General features: G+C 44.2%; 4 protein-coding genes across 4 annotated transcripts; all 4 read left to right on the forward strand.

Annotated features, from left to right (window-relative positions):
• Positions 1-349: 349 nt before the first annotated feature.
• TM35_000201870 (uncharacterized protein) lies at positions 350-1,627 on the forward strand (the record flags this gene model as incomplete). The annotated part of the gene is made up of 1 exon (XM_029026872.1): positions 350-1,627. The coding sequence occupies one exon, from the start codon at positions 350-352 to the stop codon at positions 1,625-1,627; it is 1,278 nt and encodes a 425-aa protein (XP_028881844.1).
• A 360-nt stretch (positions 1,628-1,987) lies between these two features.
• TM35_000201880 (uncharacterized protein) lies at positions 1,988-3,085 on the forward strand (the record flags this gene model as incomplete). Its single annotated transcript, XM_029026873.1, has 1 exon — positions 1,988-3,085. One exon carries the CDS (start codon positions 1,988-1,990, stop codon positions 3,083-3,085), a length of 1,098 nt encoding a protein of 365 aa, XP_028881845.1.
• A 554-nt stretch (positions 3,086-3,639) lies between these two features.
• TM35_000201890 (putative Protein kinase domain) lies at positions 3,640-6,483 on the forward strand (the record flags this gene model as incomplete). Its single annotated transcript, XM_029026874.1, has 1 exon — positions 3,640-6,483. The coding sequence occupies one exon, from the start codon at positions 3,640-3,642 to the stop codon at positions 6,481-6,483; it is 2,844 nt and encodes a 947-aa protein (XP_028881846.1).
• Positions 6,484-7,570: 1,087 nt separating this feature from the next.
• Positions 7,571-10,171, forward strand: TM35_000201900 (uncharacterized protein; the record flags this gene model as incomplete). The annotated part of the gene is made up of 1 exon (XM_029026875.1): positions 7,571-10,171. One exon carries the CDS (start codon positions 7,571-7,573, stop codon positions 10,169-10,171), a length of 2,601 nt encoding a protein of 866 aa, XP_028881847.1.
• Positions 10,172-18,639: the final 8,468 nt, after the last annotated feature.

Below are 18,639 nucleotides of genomic sequence, written 5' to 3' on the forward strand. Positions count from 1 at the left end.
CTGTTTGTATTGCTGCTCTTGTGATGAGACACAAGCTTAGGACACCTTTGGATGCGAGGGTGAGAAAACCCTACCCACGTGAAAAATAACACCTTATCGATTCGTACACTGATATACCACTGTATTCTCCTTTTTTTTATGAGGTCGTGAGTTTTTTTTTTCGTTGTGGTGTTTCTCACCGTTTTGTTGCATCAGGAAACTGTTCGTTATTGTTGAGAGTGTATGTTTCTTTTTTTGTTTTTTGATTTTTTTTTTCTTCTTTGTCGTTGTTGTACTTTGGGTGTTTACTTGTAGGGGGAAAGTATTTTTAATATTTTTTTATACATATCTAGATTTTCATTTGGCCCCCATGCTGCGGGTCACGCCAATTCATCGTATTGGAACGATATCAACTGCCCTAGCTAATTTAGTTCTTTTAACTTCGAATAGTTTTAGTGTATGTGATCCTTTTGGTGTACTATTCATTGGTGGTGTGGTATTTCGTCTAATGTCTCTTCCAGCAACTATTTATGGCGATCGGTGTGTCTCAAGGGCAGCGTGTGCACTTCCGGAACTACAGGAAGCCTATCAGCAGTACAGAGCAATTGTTGATCATCCCCGTGCTATTATTTGGGAAAAGAAGGTTGCCGCTCAAAAGTTGAAAAATGACCGAGATCGTATTTTTCGAAATTATCATACTGATAATGTGCGTCTGGTAGTTCCCCATGGTGCAGCACTTCTATGGGCCTGGTATACTTTATGCAGTCCAGCCCAGCAAATTGGCGATTTCCTTTCTGTTGGTAGTGTTGGTAATACTGCAGCTGCTGTTAATACAGTGACACCTCTCACATTTCAAGTTTTGGGTTTATCATTTGACCCAACCCTTGTGGTTGCGGCAACCATTACATTATTTAACGTTCATGAATATTTAAAACGTCGAACTGGTTTTAGTGATGGATTGGATGAATGGATACAGCAAGCAAGTCGTTGTAGTACTATTGTGTGGAGTGGCTTCGTAGCTTTGGTTATGTTTACACAGATTTTTACTGGTTTTGTCTCATTTATTCCTCCACATATTGCTCCTGTGTGGTTAGGTATTAGTGTAGTGAGTGGATGTAAGAGTGTACTTGTTAATCATACCGCACCCATGCGGGCATTACTCTCCATTGAGGATTACCCACCTTCTCACGGTTCATATGGGGCATCAAGCACAGCGGAAGCACATGAGTATCGACTAGCATTTACTGGTGTAGATGCAGAGGAAAGGAGAGAAATGTGGCAAACACAAAAGAAGGCACTAGACTATGAGTGCAATGTACGGCTACATCGTATGCTAAAACAAGTTGGTCTCTTTGACAGAGTGGAAGAGGCAGAGTACGAGGCAGAAAAGTTAAAGAGAAAACTTTCTGTAGCCAGGGAACGACGGCAACAACGTGAGGCACGGGAAAAAGATGGATCACAAGAAGAAGAAGAAAAAGAAAGAGAAAGAGAAAGTATATGTGATGAAGGATTGGTTTCCACCTCACATATACGTGAGACTGATGTTGTGGGGCCCTCAGCCGCTTCTGTGGCAGCAACACACTTTGATGATATACAACTGCAAGATAACGAGCGACGCCAAAAACGTCGCGGTGTGGTACAGTCATGAATTAAACATTATGAAAGTGTGAGGAGGGAAGTTATGAATATAGAGATATGGAGTGCATTGAAAAGGGTGTTTGGTGGTGTTATTTATTTATTTATTTTTTGCTTGTTTGATTGTTTTTCTTCACATGAGGTTAATTTTTTTCATAAAGTTAAAGAAGTAGAGAAATACAGATTATACTGATGTACACAATACTTCGTTGTTCTGGTCTCTCTCTCTCTCTTTTTTTTTTTTTCTCTGTGTGTGTGTGTGTGTCTGTCCTAATTATTTTTATTTCTTTCTCTTTTTACTTTCTTTTAAACTGACTTATTATTGGTAGGGGCGGAAATTAAAAAAGGAGAAAACTAAAAGTAAAAGTCTGTGATGTGGGATACCCTATTCCGCCTAGAGGCCTGCGAGGCTGATGCCGCCATTGATGCACTTCCATTTCTTCCCGAAAATCCACACACACCACAGTTCCGTTTCAAACATGCGGCTGTTAGCACAGTACAGGATACATTTCCCTCTACATTTCGTTTCTATTCTAGCTACGTATTCCTGCATATCTTCACTGCACTACAAGTGATTCTGGGAATTTTCACATTATATATTTTTAATTACATGGGAACGATTCGATACTATTATGGTCCAAAGTTTATTATTGTACAAATCAATGAAAATGTATCCTCTTCTTCTTCTTCCTCTTCCTCTTCCTCTTCCTCTTTTCAGGAGTGGGAAAAACAATTGCAAGTAGTACAAAATCCTAGAAGAGCTATGGGTTGTGTTTATCTTGCCATTTCTTCTTTTGGTATTTTCTTTGTCATATTTCTTGCTCTATATGTTGTTATTACAAACAGCGATTGGTGTTTATCTCTGGAAATGAAACGCTGGTCGTCTGTCCAGGAAAGTAACTTCCAGAGAGAGATCATGCGTGATGCGATGACAACGTTTGAGTCACGGGATTCAACTTTCTCTAATCTTAACCGTCGTCATCCTCATCAGCATCGTCCTTATAATGATAATGATCATTATCATTATTATTATGATCATGATCATCATCAGATGGGGCAGAGGGAGAAGCAAGTTTATTCTGCCAATGAGAGTAGTGGTTCTCGTCTCCGTCGACTGGGTGTTCGATGGGTCTCCTGTACGCGACCTTATTACGCTTTTCCATCCCGTTATCTTAGTGATTTTGATTATCGACATGATCTTCATGTGAGGTATGGTTCTTATGCAACTAGACGTGATCCAAAGCGAATTATTTTCTATTTATCAACTCCTTTTGTACTTCTTTTAACTATTATTGATATTATAACAGTGGATGATATGCGGGTGATGGGAGTGCAAATAACGTTTTTGCAAGGGTTGTTATTGGCCTGTGGTCCATTGTTTTTACTGTATGTGGTACAGAATATCTTGAGAAGAGGGTTGACGTGTGAAAAAACTTTTGTTAGAGATCTTGTGAATGTCTTGGCGGCATAATAGGTTTTCTGTTTATTTCTTTCTGAGTGGGTGTGAATATCTGTATATTTGTTTTTGTTCTTATTTTTAGATGTTGCTTCCAGTGGCTCTTTCTTATACAAGTTGATTCTGATAATTGTTGCTGATTATTTTTTTTTTTTATTCTTTTCCGAACTCCGGTTTCACCATCTCCATAGTCTGGGAAAGAAAGAAGGAAAGAGCAAAGAAAAAAAAAAAGAATAACAACTGTACTGTACAATACTTAAACTTTAACTCCTTTGGATGAGTGAAATTCTCTAAAAGGGTGCGCTCTCTGCTATTATAAATATGTTTTTTTTTTTTTTTACTTGATTTCATTCTTTTCCTTATTTACAGTTGTTTTCGCTGTTATTCTCCTTCTTATCCTAATCTATATATATATATATATATATAATCATACACGTTTTTTTCTCTCTAACTATACTTCCTTTTTTTCTTTTTCTTTTTGTTATTATTATTATTACTCTCAGTTGTACGGGCAGATAGTCGCAATCATCATCATTATCATTATCATTATCATTATCCTCACACGCCGCATGGACAACGTGATGGATGACACGGTCGGCCGTGGCTCCTCAAAGAGACCCACAGACACAGAGGAATCCACCAACACATCCGCTAGATGTTGCCATACCGAGTGGACCCCTGTGTTAACAGCATTGACCTCTCGCGAGAGTGGAGGAAATACCGCATCTGGTAAGTCACGATGGGAGTTGGGAACTCCAGATTCACTCTCATGTCTGCTCTCCAGTCATGGTGAAACCTCAGTGACGGTAACTCCATCTACTGAAGTGATACCTACCACAGCAAATAGTAATACGAATACGAATACTACTAATACTACGGTTATTACTAATACTACTAGTGGTAATAATAATAATAATAGTAATGATAGTAGTAGTGGTGTTGGTACGAGAAATAACAGTTCATGGTTTTACACGTCGTTTCGTAATCTTTCATCTGGCTCTGGTTTGCCGCTACAAACATGGAATGCAGAAAGACATCCTTTAAATACATTCTGTAGGCTTTCAGAGGCGGCGCAAATGAGTGGTGGTGATGTATTGAGAGACTCTATAGGAAAAGAATACCAGACAACGGAGAGTCAATTCTCTGAAGAATGTGAAGTGCTATTATCACAGGCCCCTCATCCAACAACATGTACAATCAGTAAGAAATCTAGTGTAGAAACGGATACTGAAATTTCTGGGTTTACAATAAATACAAAAGGATTCCCCTCGTCTTGTATGCTTTTAACATGCCAACGGAATGAACTGCCTATTACACCAGAAGAAGCTCTAAAACGATGCAGTAGTCATTTAAGTGCTTATGAACAAAAAGAGATCTTGGAATTTCGTGAAATCTACTATTGTGGGTTGCACGCTCATAAACCTTCTTTATCATCTAAGACTCTCGGTGATTATTCTGGTAATTATATTCAACAACAGCAACAACAACAACAACAGCAGCAGCAGTGTAGTCGTCAAAGCATTCATGATGATGATGAACACAACTACCGATTCACCTGTGGAGATCATATGGCGTACCGTTATGAAATGTTGGATGTTCTTGGCCACGGCACATATGGAATTGTTGTCCGTGCCCTTGATCACGCAGCGAAACCAACACCGCAACAGTGTGCATTGAAAATAGCGAAAAAAATTCCTTCCTATGCAACTGCTTTGGCGGTAGAAGCTGATATTTTAGAATATTTACGGCATGCTAGGCAACAGGTGGGAATGTGGGTTCCACAGGTATTATCACGATTTACATTCCGTTCACATGAAATTTTAGTGCTTCCTCTTTATGGACTTGATCTTAAGAAACTTCTTTGCGTAAATTTATTCCGTCCACTTCCATCTAAACTTGTTCGTGCTATAACAGCTCAAATGATAGCGGCACTTCAAGCACTCTCTACAGTTAATGTCACCCATGCAGATGTTAAACCAGATAACGTTGTCCTTATAAATAGAAGTTTGTATGATAAGGTTATTCCTCATAGTATAGAGCAACAACTACGAGAGGAAAAAGAAATAAAGCAAAGTTGTGCTGAAACAACCAATTTATCTTCTAACTGTGATCACCACCATCATGTAACTTCCATATCCGAGACATCATCTTGTATTAATCATTTACAAGGACTAAAAAATGAGTCGGAGTCTAACTTTAGTAATACGGATCATTATTTGGATTTGGATGTGGATATGGATAGTGGTGAAATGAAGAAACGGAATGAAGCAGGTGTTGATGTTGTTAATGATGGTGATAATGATAATAATAATGATGATGATATAGTCACTTCACATATTTTAATGATAGACTTTGGTAGTGCCCGTGTAGGTACATCCTGTGCACATCCTGTACAAACACTTAATTACCGTGCCCCAGAAGCCGCTTTACGTCTTTCTTATGGTCCCACTATTGATATGTGGTCTCTTGGTTGTGTGGTGTATGAACTCAGTACAGGTCTTCCACTCTTTCAAGCGAAATCGGATATGGAACTCCTGCAATCACATCTCGCCGTGTTGGGACCACCCTCCATAGAGTCACAACGAGCTTTGGAAAATCTTTTTGTTGGGCTTAATAATGTTAACGATGAAAAGGATACATCACAGAGACAGGCATTTTTCGCATCCTTGCAAACAGATACAGGAAGAAAGCACTCAATCGCAGAAGGCACAAATTTGTTACAACTCCTTCATATTAAGGTAAATAAGGATAAAACTTGTCATCCACCGGAAGAGAAGGTAGAAGCCGAAAAGAATAAAAAAGAGGAAGTTGATGAGGTTTACTCTTCCATACCCACAGTAAAATCAACTAAAACAACAATTGATCATCAAGGAGGAGATGAAAAATACTCACCACTAATCATGTTAGACTTTTTGCTTGGTTGTTTATCATGGGATCCGTCAGAGCGTTTAACACCGGATGAAGCCTGTTGTCATCCATATCTCGCCACATTTTTCAAAGGTGGAGGAGTCGGTATGGGTGGATATGATAAAATGCCCTCCATGACACGTTGTAGTGGATTGTATTTTCTTCGCCATCATACTCTCACACGAAATGCAACTGATATATTGGAAACGGCTGAAAAAGAACTCTTACATCAAACTCCTGAGGTGACGTTTTCCGATAGATCACAAATCTCAATGCGATTGAATGTACGACTTGCCATTCGTCCTCTTCGTTGCTTTACAACAGGAGATGAAATGGGAGGTGGTAATACCACTTCAGAGACGCCACTGCGGGTTTCTGCGATTTCTTGGCCTCCACAAGAAAGTGTGGGAGGTGGTGAAAGTGATATTCCCCGTTCTTATACAGCTACATTCATTGACCCCTTTGAACGTGTTCAGGTATCTATTATGTCGTTTGAAGATTATTAAAAAAAAAAAAGAAATGGATCTCGTATTGTGTGAAGGTAAAATGGTAGTTGTTGGTGTTGTTGTTTTGTTGTTGGTGGTGGCGGAGGAGGAGGAAGAGAAAAAGGGGCTTGTTAGGGAAAGGAATTTATTTACTGTGATGTGAGGAATGCATGCATGATATTGGAAAATGTAAGGTAAAAGGGGGAGAGAAGAGAAAAGTAGTCTGGTGAATGGGGAGATATTCTGAGATGTGGGGTGAAAATGGATAAGCGGCATGATGGATTTCTTTTTTCTTTTTTTTTGATATTATTAATATTATTTTCTCATTATTCTCGTACTGTGGATGTATCCCCCTCTATGCAGAAAAACTGTGTTTTATATTTATATATATATTTATATATAAATATATATATCTATATCTATATATATATATATACTTCTGTGTTTCTGTCTGTTGTTATTGTTGTTTTTTTTTTTTCTGTTTTTGTTTGGAAATATTAAACTTGCACCGTTCACTCTTAGCCCGTGTAATTCTTCTCTCTTTATATGAGTGAAGCTTGAAAATTCTTTTCTGTGTGTGTGTTTATATGTGTTCTTCTTTTTCTTCTTTTTTTTTGTTTATCCGCTTCTTCTTGTTTTGCTTGTGCTACTATTATTATTCATTCTAAGCTCAAAAATGTAAGAACTTCTTATCCATGTGTTGTGTGCATGCAGAAGTTGTACATACAACTTCTACAGAAGAGGGGAAAGAAATAATATATAAACAAGTCAACAAGCAAGAGTCTTCAGATGTTGAAGAAGAATGACTTCCATCTCTGCTATCACCCTTTTTTTTTTTTCTTGCTTATTATTATTATTATTATTATTATTATTATTCTGTTAACTTATGCCGTAAGTTTCAATACCTTTTTTTCTGTTATTTGGAAATCCCTTTTTTTGACATTTCTTTCTTTTGTTTTATTATTATTATTATTATTATTATTATTATTATTATTTGTCCTGGTGAATTTTGTCTACACTAAGATCTTTTTTTTTTCTTTCCTTCTTCTTTTATTGCATGAGAATATATATATATATATATATATATATATATATATGATTGTATGAGATGTGGGAAATAAAGGGGGCAATGGGAGACGTCAGTGTTTCTTCAACTCCATCTGCAATTAGGAATGACCGCGTTGCTGCGATTCAGCCGATGAGGCGCGAAGAAACAAAAAAGATCCGAGCAGCGCATCATATTCCCTCATTCACAGTTGCAGTAGAAGGGACGTATCAGTTTATTCGTTCATTGGTGATTGGAGAAATTACTCGTGCCGTGAGAGTGCTGGCGATACCCACGACTTCAAACTTTATAGTAGAACTTACAAGTGAATATCAATCATCTCATCTATATAAAAATGTTGACTATTACCGTTCTTTTACTGAGATGGAGGAATGGTTATCAGATTTAACAGTTCTTAGTCAAGAAGTACGCTTGCGTGTTGCGGTAGAAACATCTTTGGAACGTATAGATAGCAAGGGGGACTATATATCTCTTTTCCCAAAGCGTTCAGATATCTTATTTAAAGAGCGGTGGTTGCACACAGATTTAGCTCAAATGGAAAGTACAAAAACGTCTCTACATGAAAAGATTGCAACCAAAATAAGAGAACGAATGTGTGAAGAAAAAACACATGAAGGACAACGGCAACAACGGCAATTACCTTTATTTATTAACTTGCGTTGCGAAGTTCATAACCTTTTTTTCTGTATCCCTGTTCGGCAACGTAGTATTACTGGAGAAGGACAATCATCTTATCGACTTCGTGCTGAGTGGCAAGCTCTTGTGATATCATCATATAGGATGGCAGTGGAATTTATAATAGCCCCATTGTATCTTTCTAATAGTTCAACTGCAGATGGTCGTGCTTCTTTGTATCTCCGGGTAAGTGATAATTATAATAATTATTACAAAAATGAAAAAAAGGCGGTTGTCGATATTATTGATGTTTTACATGTGCAAATTCCTTCAGATGATTCTGAAATGATAAGTAAAGTTCATTATCCAATTAAAAGAGATCAAAAAGAAATTCAAAAGGATATTGATTCACTCTCGATTTCTACTGTATATCGTGTTTTATTATCCTTATTTCCCCATCTCCGTTTACTGGGTAAATCGTTGGGTTCTATAAAGAATTCCACATCTCTACGTCTTCGGGAAGTTATAGTTAAACGAAATTCCTTTGCTGTAGTCTTTGTTTGTCCCTTATGGGATTCACATAATGAAAATAAGTGTTTGGGCCGTTCCTATAATTGTACAAACCCTCTTGCCGTTTCAGTCAATAAAATTACAGGGGCTTGTCATGTTGTGGATGAATCACATCGAGTATATCGTCACATCTCATCTTTGTCTAACACACTGTATCCACTTCTCATCTTTGTATCAAATACTTTACTAGAAGGCAGTGATACAATTTTGGGAAAGCTGTTTCTGGCTGCAAAACAAGGGTATCATAATGAGTCAAGAAGTATTCTAAAAGAAACAACGTTTACAGATACGAAAGAGAATATTCGTGTTGTGGATGAATTGCGGACGGCAACTAAATCATTAGGGGATCATAGTACTCCCACCAAAACTTCTCTCCGCGTCTCCTCCTTGGCGAGGCGTCTCTCCCTTGCAGACGCTGTGAAGAGTAAAAAAAGTTCTCATGTTGTTTCCGTCTCTCACGTAAAGCGAACCCCTTTTTATCCATTAAAATGGATAACACAGAAATGTAATACAAGTACTCTTTCTCAGGTACGTTCTAAAATGAAACTGGTACTCAAACCTTCTCATATTGCCATAAGAGGTTACGAAATACCATTTGTATGGACAGGTTTGGATTCTTTAAATCGTATAGGGGGTACTACATGTTGTCCGTTTCGAAAAGAACACTTAATTACACAATGGGATAGAAAGTTTTTCCTTTTATATTTGGAAAATGCAAGCAAGCAAGAGAATAATAATAATAATAATAATTCTCTATCTGAGGTTTCATCTCCTTCGTCTGTTGTTTTACCTGTAACCTCATCGCGGCTTCCACATACACTTTATCTTGCAGATCAGCATGCCATTCATGAACGATTGCGCTTGGAATACTTCCTCACAACTGCAGAGTCTTATGTGATGCAAGATTCTACATCCGTTACTTTCCCTGTCAAGATACCTGTTGATATTCGTCAAGATGTTACAAACTACGAAGAGATACTTATGCGCTGGGGATGGCGCTTTGCCCATGGTAGTAAAGAAATTACTGAAGGTATAGAGTGTAAATCAAAAAAACTTCCCATTTATTCTAATGCAAATAATTATTGTGTTACAATTACGCAGTGGCCTCATCTAGTAGTAGAAGGGCACCAGCTTTTCTTGGACAACATTGATTTTCTTCGTATGGCTTTGGAAGAGATCGTTACGACCCTCAGCCCATCCCGAAAAGTGATTGGGAATTCAAAAAGTGCCCATAATGGCAGCGATTGTGATGGACAAAACGCTGGAGGTCACATTGTACCTTCTCCAATTCTTCAGTTTTTAATTACCCGATCTTGCCGAGGTGCTATTATGTTTGGAGACAAAGTTTCTTTTGCGGAAGCAGAAAAACTTGTTGAAGGACTTCAAGCCGTCGTGCAATATTCCCTTTGCTCCCACGGCCGGCCGGCCTTCGCCGTTCTTCAAAAACGCGCAAATTAATTTACTTTATCATTTTTCACAATTCAAGGGACAGAAGAAAAAAAAAAAAACATAATTACTTGTTGTTGCTATTTTTTTTAATTTGTTTTTTATTCTTTTCATTTGGGGTCGGGTATTGTCACATATATTATTATTTTTTTTTTTCTTTTTGACGCCCGACGGCCACGTCCTTTCCGCAAACGCGCCGATCAAGAGATATGGGTGGTCTAGTTTCGGTTTTTTATTTTTTATTACTCAGGGGCCCAACGCCCAGATTCGGAAAAAAAAATTTAATGGGGATGTTGCGGAATATGTTTTTCTTGTTTCTGATGTTTCTCCCTCTTTTTTTTCAGCTTTCGCGAACCGCCGAATACCGCTTTACTGAGAAGAAGAGAAGAAGAGGAAAGGAAGAACGTGTTTGCACAAGTGGTACGGCATGTCAAACTGAGAAACAACGTTTGCCGATTAGGCCAGTACATCAACACATTATTAACGGGGAAATACAGAAGATATTTCTCGCTTTCTGTGGCTTGTACTTTGGCTTTCGGGGTTGGAAAGAACGCTCCCCATAGTGCGCGATTAGCCCTTATGCCTTCTTTATTGAGGCATTAATTGTTCTTCAACTTCACCATCCACGTCAATATCGCCTTCCACGTCAATATCGTCCCCCACGCCTGCAAAGGTCACGTGTGCTTCATCTTGTCCTTTGCAGATCGGACCGTACGTGGTTCTCAACAACGGAACGAGGCAGTCGTCCGCCGGATGTGAAGTAATTAACGGGGTTCCCCTGTCTACCCCAAAGTTGCGTGAGCAGTGGTCTGCCGGATTGCGGGGTCCGGCGATGTAAAAGAAGACCACCTGCACCGCCTTTGTGTGGAACAGCTTGTTCGTGTATTCGAAGAGCCTGTTCAGCGCATAGCCGCGTCCGATGCCGCCAAATCCATTTAGCCGCCGTTGCGCGTGCGCGATGGGGAAGTGGTCGGTCACCACCGCCACTCGTGTTGGCCGTCGTCGTGGGCCATTTAAATTTACCTTGTTGGTAACGTTTTCTTCGTGGGCGATAGATTCGCCTGGAACAATCACACCCTGGCGTTCGAGGTGTTGTAACAGGAGATGGATCGCCCGGGGTTCCGCGTGTGCCGAGTGGCGTGCGTTGAATGTGTCGCTACTGCTCTGAAGAACTTGTCGCGTCCCTTCTTCTCGGCGTCCGGGTTGTGGTGACGGTCGCGGGTTTCCTCCCGGGTTAAAATCATGGATCCACCTCTGCTGGTAAATGGTGGCGTGTGGTGTCCACGTATCTTCTGTTATGTTGTTTTGACGTGGTGGTGCCGGTGGGTCCGTAATCACTATCGCACCCCACCCATCTGCTGACGCGTCGGTGAAGCAAATGACGTCATAATCTTCATCGTTGTACGTTGCATTCACCTCTTCCGCAATGGTCCAATAAGGGTTCTGGACCAGTTGTGCAGCCAACGTCATCATCGTGTTGCGGACTCCAGGATCCAGGTACGGTATGGGTTCGTCCCATCCTCGTTCGCGTTCCACCTGGCGGTACACTCCACGATACGCACGCAAGAGATTAAACGCTGAAGCTGGGTTCAACCTTGTGGTGTGTAACGCATATAAAATGAGTGACACGTTTGACGCAAATTCTCTGCACGTGAAACTCCTGTACGGTTGCTGTACCAGACCCAGCTTCAGTTTCGCCACGGTCTTGATGGAGTTGCGCACCCTGCGTTCCCCCTCCAACCAAGTAAACTCTTCACCGAGGAAAACATTCGTCTTTTTCGCCTCCTTCAACATGACGCTGTCTGACCACGATCGCAGTTCTTCGCGACTGGGAGACGTACAGAGGTTCGCCACCTCAATCCGGTCGATAATCTGTCGCACCGTTCTTACAAACTCTGTCTCCTCTCCAGCGGGCGCGGCAATCAGGATATTGTCGATCATTGTGAGGATGGTACACCTCGTGTCAATGTCGACAATTGTCCACGTCACGGCCTGTCCAACAGCGACGCTCCATCGTGCCCCGGTTGGCAACGTGCGAAGCCGGTAGAGTGCACCATCGCGTGCTCGAAATACGAACTTGTTGCGTAGCCCTTCATCCATCAAAGGAATGGAATCGTAGTACGCCTCAAAATCGATCTGGAGCATGTAACGTGCGTAGCGCAGCTCCTGCCGCCTTGCAAGTCGAGAAGGGTACTCACACCGTGGTATCTCCGCCTTCGAGAGCACTCCGTTGAGGTGAGGCTCGGTGATAAGGCGTCGCCGTCCCTTCATCTCGGCTACCGCAAACACATTCACTCCGTGGAAACCTTCCGGGAGACGGCCCTCGTAGCGACGGTCTTGGTGACAGTCGTCCCGATGGCCGGGTGTCGTATGTGTTGTCGCGGTTATGCTGATGCCATTGTGGTCGATCGGTATAGAGTTCCTACCCTCCGCCTGTGGATGCGCGGTTGTCGCCAGTGGGCAAACACAGCCAGTGCTAACAACGTTCGGGACGCGTTCAAACTTACCCATCTCGACTGCTCTCTTTATGTCCGTCATCGAGAGCTGTGTCTTCTTGATGGTTCGGGATGTGCGTAACCCGTCGTAGAGGTCGACCGTCATGAATCGTAGCGCGCGCTCCAGGAAATCTTTGGTGGCTGTACGCGCTGTCGGCAGTCCTCGGACGGCCTCGATGTTCAGGAGCGTGGTGTCCTTCAAGTGGAGCGGCCAATTAGCAGTATCTTGCACGGCCCCACTGATGGCATCGACCACATGGGGTGGGGGGGGGGGGAGTTCCTTACCTCCCGCTCGCGGTATCTCCGCATACAACTTTGCATCATTGAGCCCGAGGTCGCGTGCGTTAGGAGCCTTGTTGCCTAGGAACTCCGCTCGAGGAGGGCACGGGCGGCGTTGTCCTGTGCGTGTTCTGCCTCCCGTTTCATTTGGAGGCCATAACCCAGATACCGTCGCAAGGTATCGATGCGCGTGCGCCCCGTCATGCGCATGAGGTGTTCCTCTGACACCCCATGCGCGGCCAGGTGTCGTGTTGCTCCTTTCCGTATCGACGGGAGGGCGGAGAGCGGGTTCTCGCTCCGCAGTGCCTGGCGCACCCTGTTCCGGATCGCCGTGACGTCCTGGAACAACCTCTGATGTGGCAGACGTTGACACAAGAGGCGCCGCAGAACAGACGCTTCCTCGCGTGGTATCATTGCCCCTACCGGGTAAGGCCCGCGAAACCTGGCCCCTTTGCCGTACCGCATCGTCATCCTCAGGCGTGCCATGTTCTTCTCCTCTGTCACCCGTTCGACGCGCAGATCTTCTGCATGTAGGGATCCGATGTCGCCTGCCCTCGCCGCGCTGCACCACATCATCATGAGAAACAGGGCTGCCTGTGGACACTCTCTCGCGAGTACCCTGTGTGCCTTTTGCATCTCGGCATATGTCACCGGTGCCGGAGGGTTGGTGGGCGCACGACGTTCGAACCTGTGTGCTGCCTGCGTTGGGCCTCGCCAGCTGGGGTTCCTCGAGATGTCTATGCTTTCCCGTTGGTTTGTGTACAGCGGGAGGTTGAGGAGGGCGCCTTTGATGAAGTGCCAACGCTTTGCAAATCGTTGTCCACTTCCATCCTCGCGCCACTGCCGCGCGGCGGACCAGCTCTATCGCTGCCTCTGGGAGGCTGAGCGTTAACAGGTCTTCTGGCATCTGCCGCAGCTCTCGCAACCATCGAATATGTCCTTCTCGTTGCGCCTGAGTTACTGCTGCCCATGCCAACTGGCTGACGTGCGGGGGTTTGTCTGGATAAATCATCCAGTGCCGTGGGCAAGCGTACCCCATCGGACGTTTGCCTCTTCCGTTTAAACCCAACCGGCGGTTGACCCGTAACGCATCCAGTGCTTCCTTTTCCTCTGCACTTTGCCGAGTTGTTTCGGTTCTGGACGATCGTTCCTGCACGCGCGACGTGGGCCTGTCTGTTCGGGATTGCTGTGGTGTCGCGTTCGTTCGTGTGTCGTCTCGTCTGGGTTCCCTCTGTTTCGGCGACCTCCCCTCCACAGTCTCGCGTGTCCTCTTACTGCGTTTTTGGGATGCAGTCGGTTGCTCGTGTGGTCGGGTCGGGTCCGTTATCCTTTGTTCTGTTTTTGGCCTGGCCACCACCGTCTCGGGTAGGCGCTCTTGCCGCCCTTTCCTTTTTCGGTACGTGGCCGCCTCTGCAACAGTATACGTGGGCCAATTTTCTTCGTCCGCTGGCCTATAAATCCCAATGACTGCCTCCTTAGGGTTGCGAGTTGGGGCGTAGTATCCAGATGAGGCTCCCTTCTTTCGGCTGATGGAGCCCGCGAACTTCGCGCCGAGTATAAAGTTCCGCTCTGGCAACGGTTCACCGCTTTCCGGACTCTTACCGGCTTGGACGGCCGGTGGTAACCCACACCTGGACCCTGTCTGGACGAACAGCGCCGGATGGAGAAGGCAATTCGCTTCTTGCGTTCCTTCTTCGGGCAAGGCGAGTAAGCTCTCTCGTTTGTCTCCTTGACGTTTGCGGCCAAACACAAAAACAGGGAATCCCAGGCGCATGATGGCATCCGCGACGTCGTGTGGTTGTGAGGGGCCGAATTTGCAGCGCTTCGCTCGCACTGCCAAGCCATCCGCTGTTAGAGACCGTGAAGCCCTGTCCGCTTGATTTGCCATGGCGCGGTCCACCCACATGTATCCCAACCGACGTCGGCGCAACTCTTCGGACACGTTGGAATAGATCCCTATGATGTCCGCATCGTCCCGCGTCGTTTCCGTGCTGTTTTCTTCACCGCCTAGAAGCTTGCTCCTCTTTCTGTCGAGCAAGATACGCCCCATCATCGTGAGAAACTGCTTCTTCGGCAGTTTCGTAGCGCTGTCGGTTACCTCTTGTAGGTAGGGGCGTAACCGCTTTGGCAGGGTTTTAGGGCGCCTTATCGGCAGTTGTAAGAAGGTGGCGAAGAATCTTGCCGTCACGAAGATCCCGCAATCCTCGCTGTAGCGTTCTTGGCGTACCCATTTGCCATCGTAATCTCAATCTGTGGCCACCATGATCTGATAGCCTGCACCAGGTCCCGTTGCACAATTGGAGACGGTGCCGAGTCGTATATTGTTAGGCAAGGTTTCTTGCCCTTCGTCACACTGAAGATTCCCGCAATCCAGTGGTGACGGATAAAGATGGGAAAGAAGAGGTGGTCACCCTCTCTTTCCGGAAAAAGATGCTCGATTTCCTTCGCCCGAGCTGGCGTCATACGTGGGAGGGTGTCGCATGGTAGCACCGACTGCCTCGGTAAATACCTCTGGAAGATACCGTCCAGTTCGATGTTGGACGTCTTCCCACTCGCGAAGTTTCCTCCCTCAAACACTACTTTTGTGGTGGGCCCCCGCAAAATAGCACCACACACATTCGCCTTTCGCCCCGTCGGTTTTAGTGCTGTTTCCTTTCCGACGGGGGATACTCGTTTTTTGGGTGGGATTGTTCGAACTCGTCGTTCACAAATTCCCCACCTCCTCTGTATTGATATGGTCGGTTTGGAGCAAAGGTAACTCCTCGCCCCTTGCTTCCTCCTGCGCTTGAAGCTCCGCGTCCCCTGCGTCCAGCCCCGTTCGTGTGACCAACTGGGGTTGGTGTGCTTCTGTGGTGGCGTTACTTGCGCTGCAGATCCTTTACCATCGTCGCTAGGAAGGCCGAGTGTTGCTCTGTGTTTGACACGCCCATGGCAGCAATCTGTTGTCCAGTGGCATCATAAATGGCCTCTGTGTAGCCACCGCCGCTGATGATTCCTTCCCTTTTCATGTCGTACAACCTTTCAACCTCCAGCGTTGCATCCGAAGATCCCCCGTGAATGGTGCCTTTGGTTGGGCGGAGTAATTCGGCATTTAACTTCCTGAATTCCGGGTGATCCGGGAACAGAGGGTATTGGAGTTTCTCCACTCGTGCTCCATACATCTCTTGTTTGACGGGGTCGAAACTCTCAAACAATCCCCAGTTGTGGAATTGGACTCTGTACTCCTCTTCGCAATTGAAAAGGAGAGTCTTGAGGCATTCCAAGGCATATGCGGGGTCCTCTGCAAAGAAAAGGTACTGGCCTATCATCACCTCTGTTGGCGTTAGGCGGCCAATTTTGGCCTTGGTAATAAACTCCCTCTTTGCCGCTTCCCTGCTTTCATTCTTAGAATAAGTGTCGGTAAGCTTTCTCCAGAAGTTCTTTGCCATTGTTTGCATTCGTTTCCACGGGGACAAGGCGTGTTCTTGTTGCTGCGCCAGATAGTCTGCGGTATTGTTGTTCTCCGTCTGCTTTGCCTTATCGTCAGATGTGGCGCTGTTTCTGCCACGGGCCAGTAAAGCTTCCAACGCTTTATCCATCAGTCGCTCAAACATTTTCTCGCAGTTTGAGTCTTCAGCCACTTTAAAGGGTTTGAGAAAACTCCTCCAGTTGATCACCAGTGAGGCATTCTTCCGTGATCTTGCGGATAGGTAAGCCCACTTCGTTCGTCATCCTTTGACTTTCTTTTTGAAACTCTTGTTTGAGTTCTTAACGCGCCGAAAACTCTTGGTGAGGAGTTGGAGGTGTTCAACCTATGTAATTATAAGAAAAGAGAACAATAAAGAGAAAAGATAACAAGTAGTTTCTCACAGTATTCAAATATTACAATAAGGAAAATCTATATTTACACACAACTTTTCGTCACTTCCAACATGTTTCTGTTTACACAACTACCGTACGTCCAGTTTCCCTTCGAGAAATTTCTATCGGCGACACGCTTGCGCTCTTCGCGTGATGTTAGCAAGGCCGTGGAAAACTTCTGAAAAACCCATCCCCAAACGGGATTCTAGAGAAAGTGGGATACCCTCTGTTCGGTTACAGTTTCAATTTGGGTAAAAACCAAAGGGGTTGTGAAGAAAGGAATTTGATGTTTTTCTTGTCGTTTTATTTTCTTTTAGGTGTAAATAATGGTGAATGAGTTTTTTACCACCTTGTCTGCAAGCAAACGTGGCCGAGTGGTTAAGGCGCCTGCCTGCTAAGCAGGTGTGATCTCACGCGTAGGTTCGAACCCTACCGTTTGCGATGTTTTTCTTTCAAACAGTTTTTCGTACGTTTAGTAAAATAAAATTTTTACTTTTATTCTTCTGGCAGTTTTCCTCCGAGCGCTGGTGGTCTAGGTGGTTATGACGTCGCTTTAACACGGCGAAGGTCTCGGGTTCGAGTCCCGACCGGCGTACTTTTCGCAAGTCTATCAAAAACAAGCAATATGCCAACAAAAAAAAAGAACGCCAAAAATTCACAAAACAAACCAGCAAAAAGAAAAAACTTTCCGGCACTAGTTTCTCCCTCATGTGGTCGTCAATGTGTATGAGTAAGTCAGGCCTAACTCTACACCGAATGCCACGTCACGGGTATCAACCCACTCACGCGCACACCAGCCAACGTGACGAATGCGAAGAAACAGCTCTGCATCACTTGAGTTGCCCCAATCTTCATCCACTGCGAGTTCAATTTGCGATCGTTGATGATGTACCCCTGATGAAACTATGTTTTTCTAAGCGGTTAGCACAATTCCTTATTGCGGTGGAGCGGAACTACACTATGCCACAGTCTTCACAACCAAGAATCCCTGCACAGCCTACCTCCCCCTCTGTAAGGCCTCCCCACCTCTCTAAAATCAGTGACGAGCTCGAATATGGAAACCCTGATAGAAGAGTAAGCTCAAGACGCCTGCCACCGACCAAACAAGTAACAAAATAAATAGGAGTTCATTGAGGCCAATCTATTGCAAAAAAAAAAACCAAAAATAACAAAAATAATAACAAAAAGGAGACTTGAGGACGGGTTCTGAGTAAGAACAATGAGAGTAGAGAGATCTGGTAGGGTTTATTCGATCCGATTTCTTGTAGACTGGTTCTCTCGTATGGGAACGGGCTACAACAAAAATCATATTACAAGAGCTTGAGGATCCCATAAAATAAAGGGATCTTCCTCTTCAGAGCCACTCGTAAGCCAGTAATTAGGTGCTCTACGGTGTACGGTTGATAGCCGTACCATTGGAGTAGTATCCATAAAGACACGAAGAACAAAAAAAAAAAAAAAAAACAAGGCAAACTGCTCATTCCTCAACCTGCTTCCCTACGATGCGAATTCTGCCTCCGCGACTTCGGCAACATTGGTGGTCTCGCCTGCCACAAAAAGTTTAAACATCCACCTGGAACTCCAATTTTGCCAGCAACAATACAAGTAACGTTTCCGCGCAATAAGAAACGCCAGCGAGATACGTCACCACCGGAGCGTGAGAACAGAGAAAAAGTCCAATGCGGAGTCTGCCAGAAGTTCTACGCCCACCATGTCACGAGGGGAACGGGGAAGGGTCATCTTAGTGGAAAACTCTTTCTTTCCCTACTTCAGCGCGGAGTAAGATATGGGTTTGAAAGGTATTCGGCAATGCCCAATCCCACTCATTTTATAAGTGAAACACCCCAGGGAGCCACCCCACCCCTC

Source organism: Trypanosoma theileri (genome assembly GCF_002087225.1).
Source record: "Trypanosoma theileri isolate Edinburgh chromosome Unknown TM35_Tth_20_V1, whole genome shotgun sequence".
Classification (NCBI taxonomy): domain Eukaryota; phylum Euglenozoa; class Kinetoplastea; order Trypanosomatida; family Trypanosomatidae; genus Trypanosoma; species Trypanosoma theileri.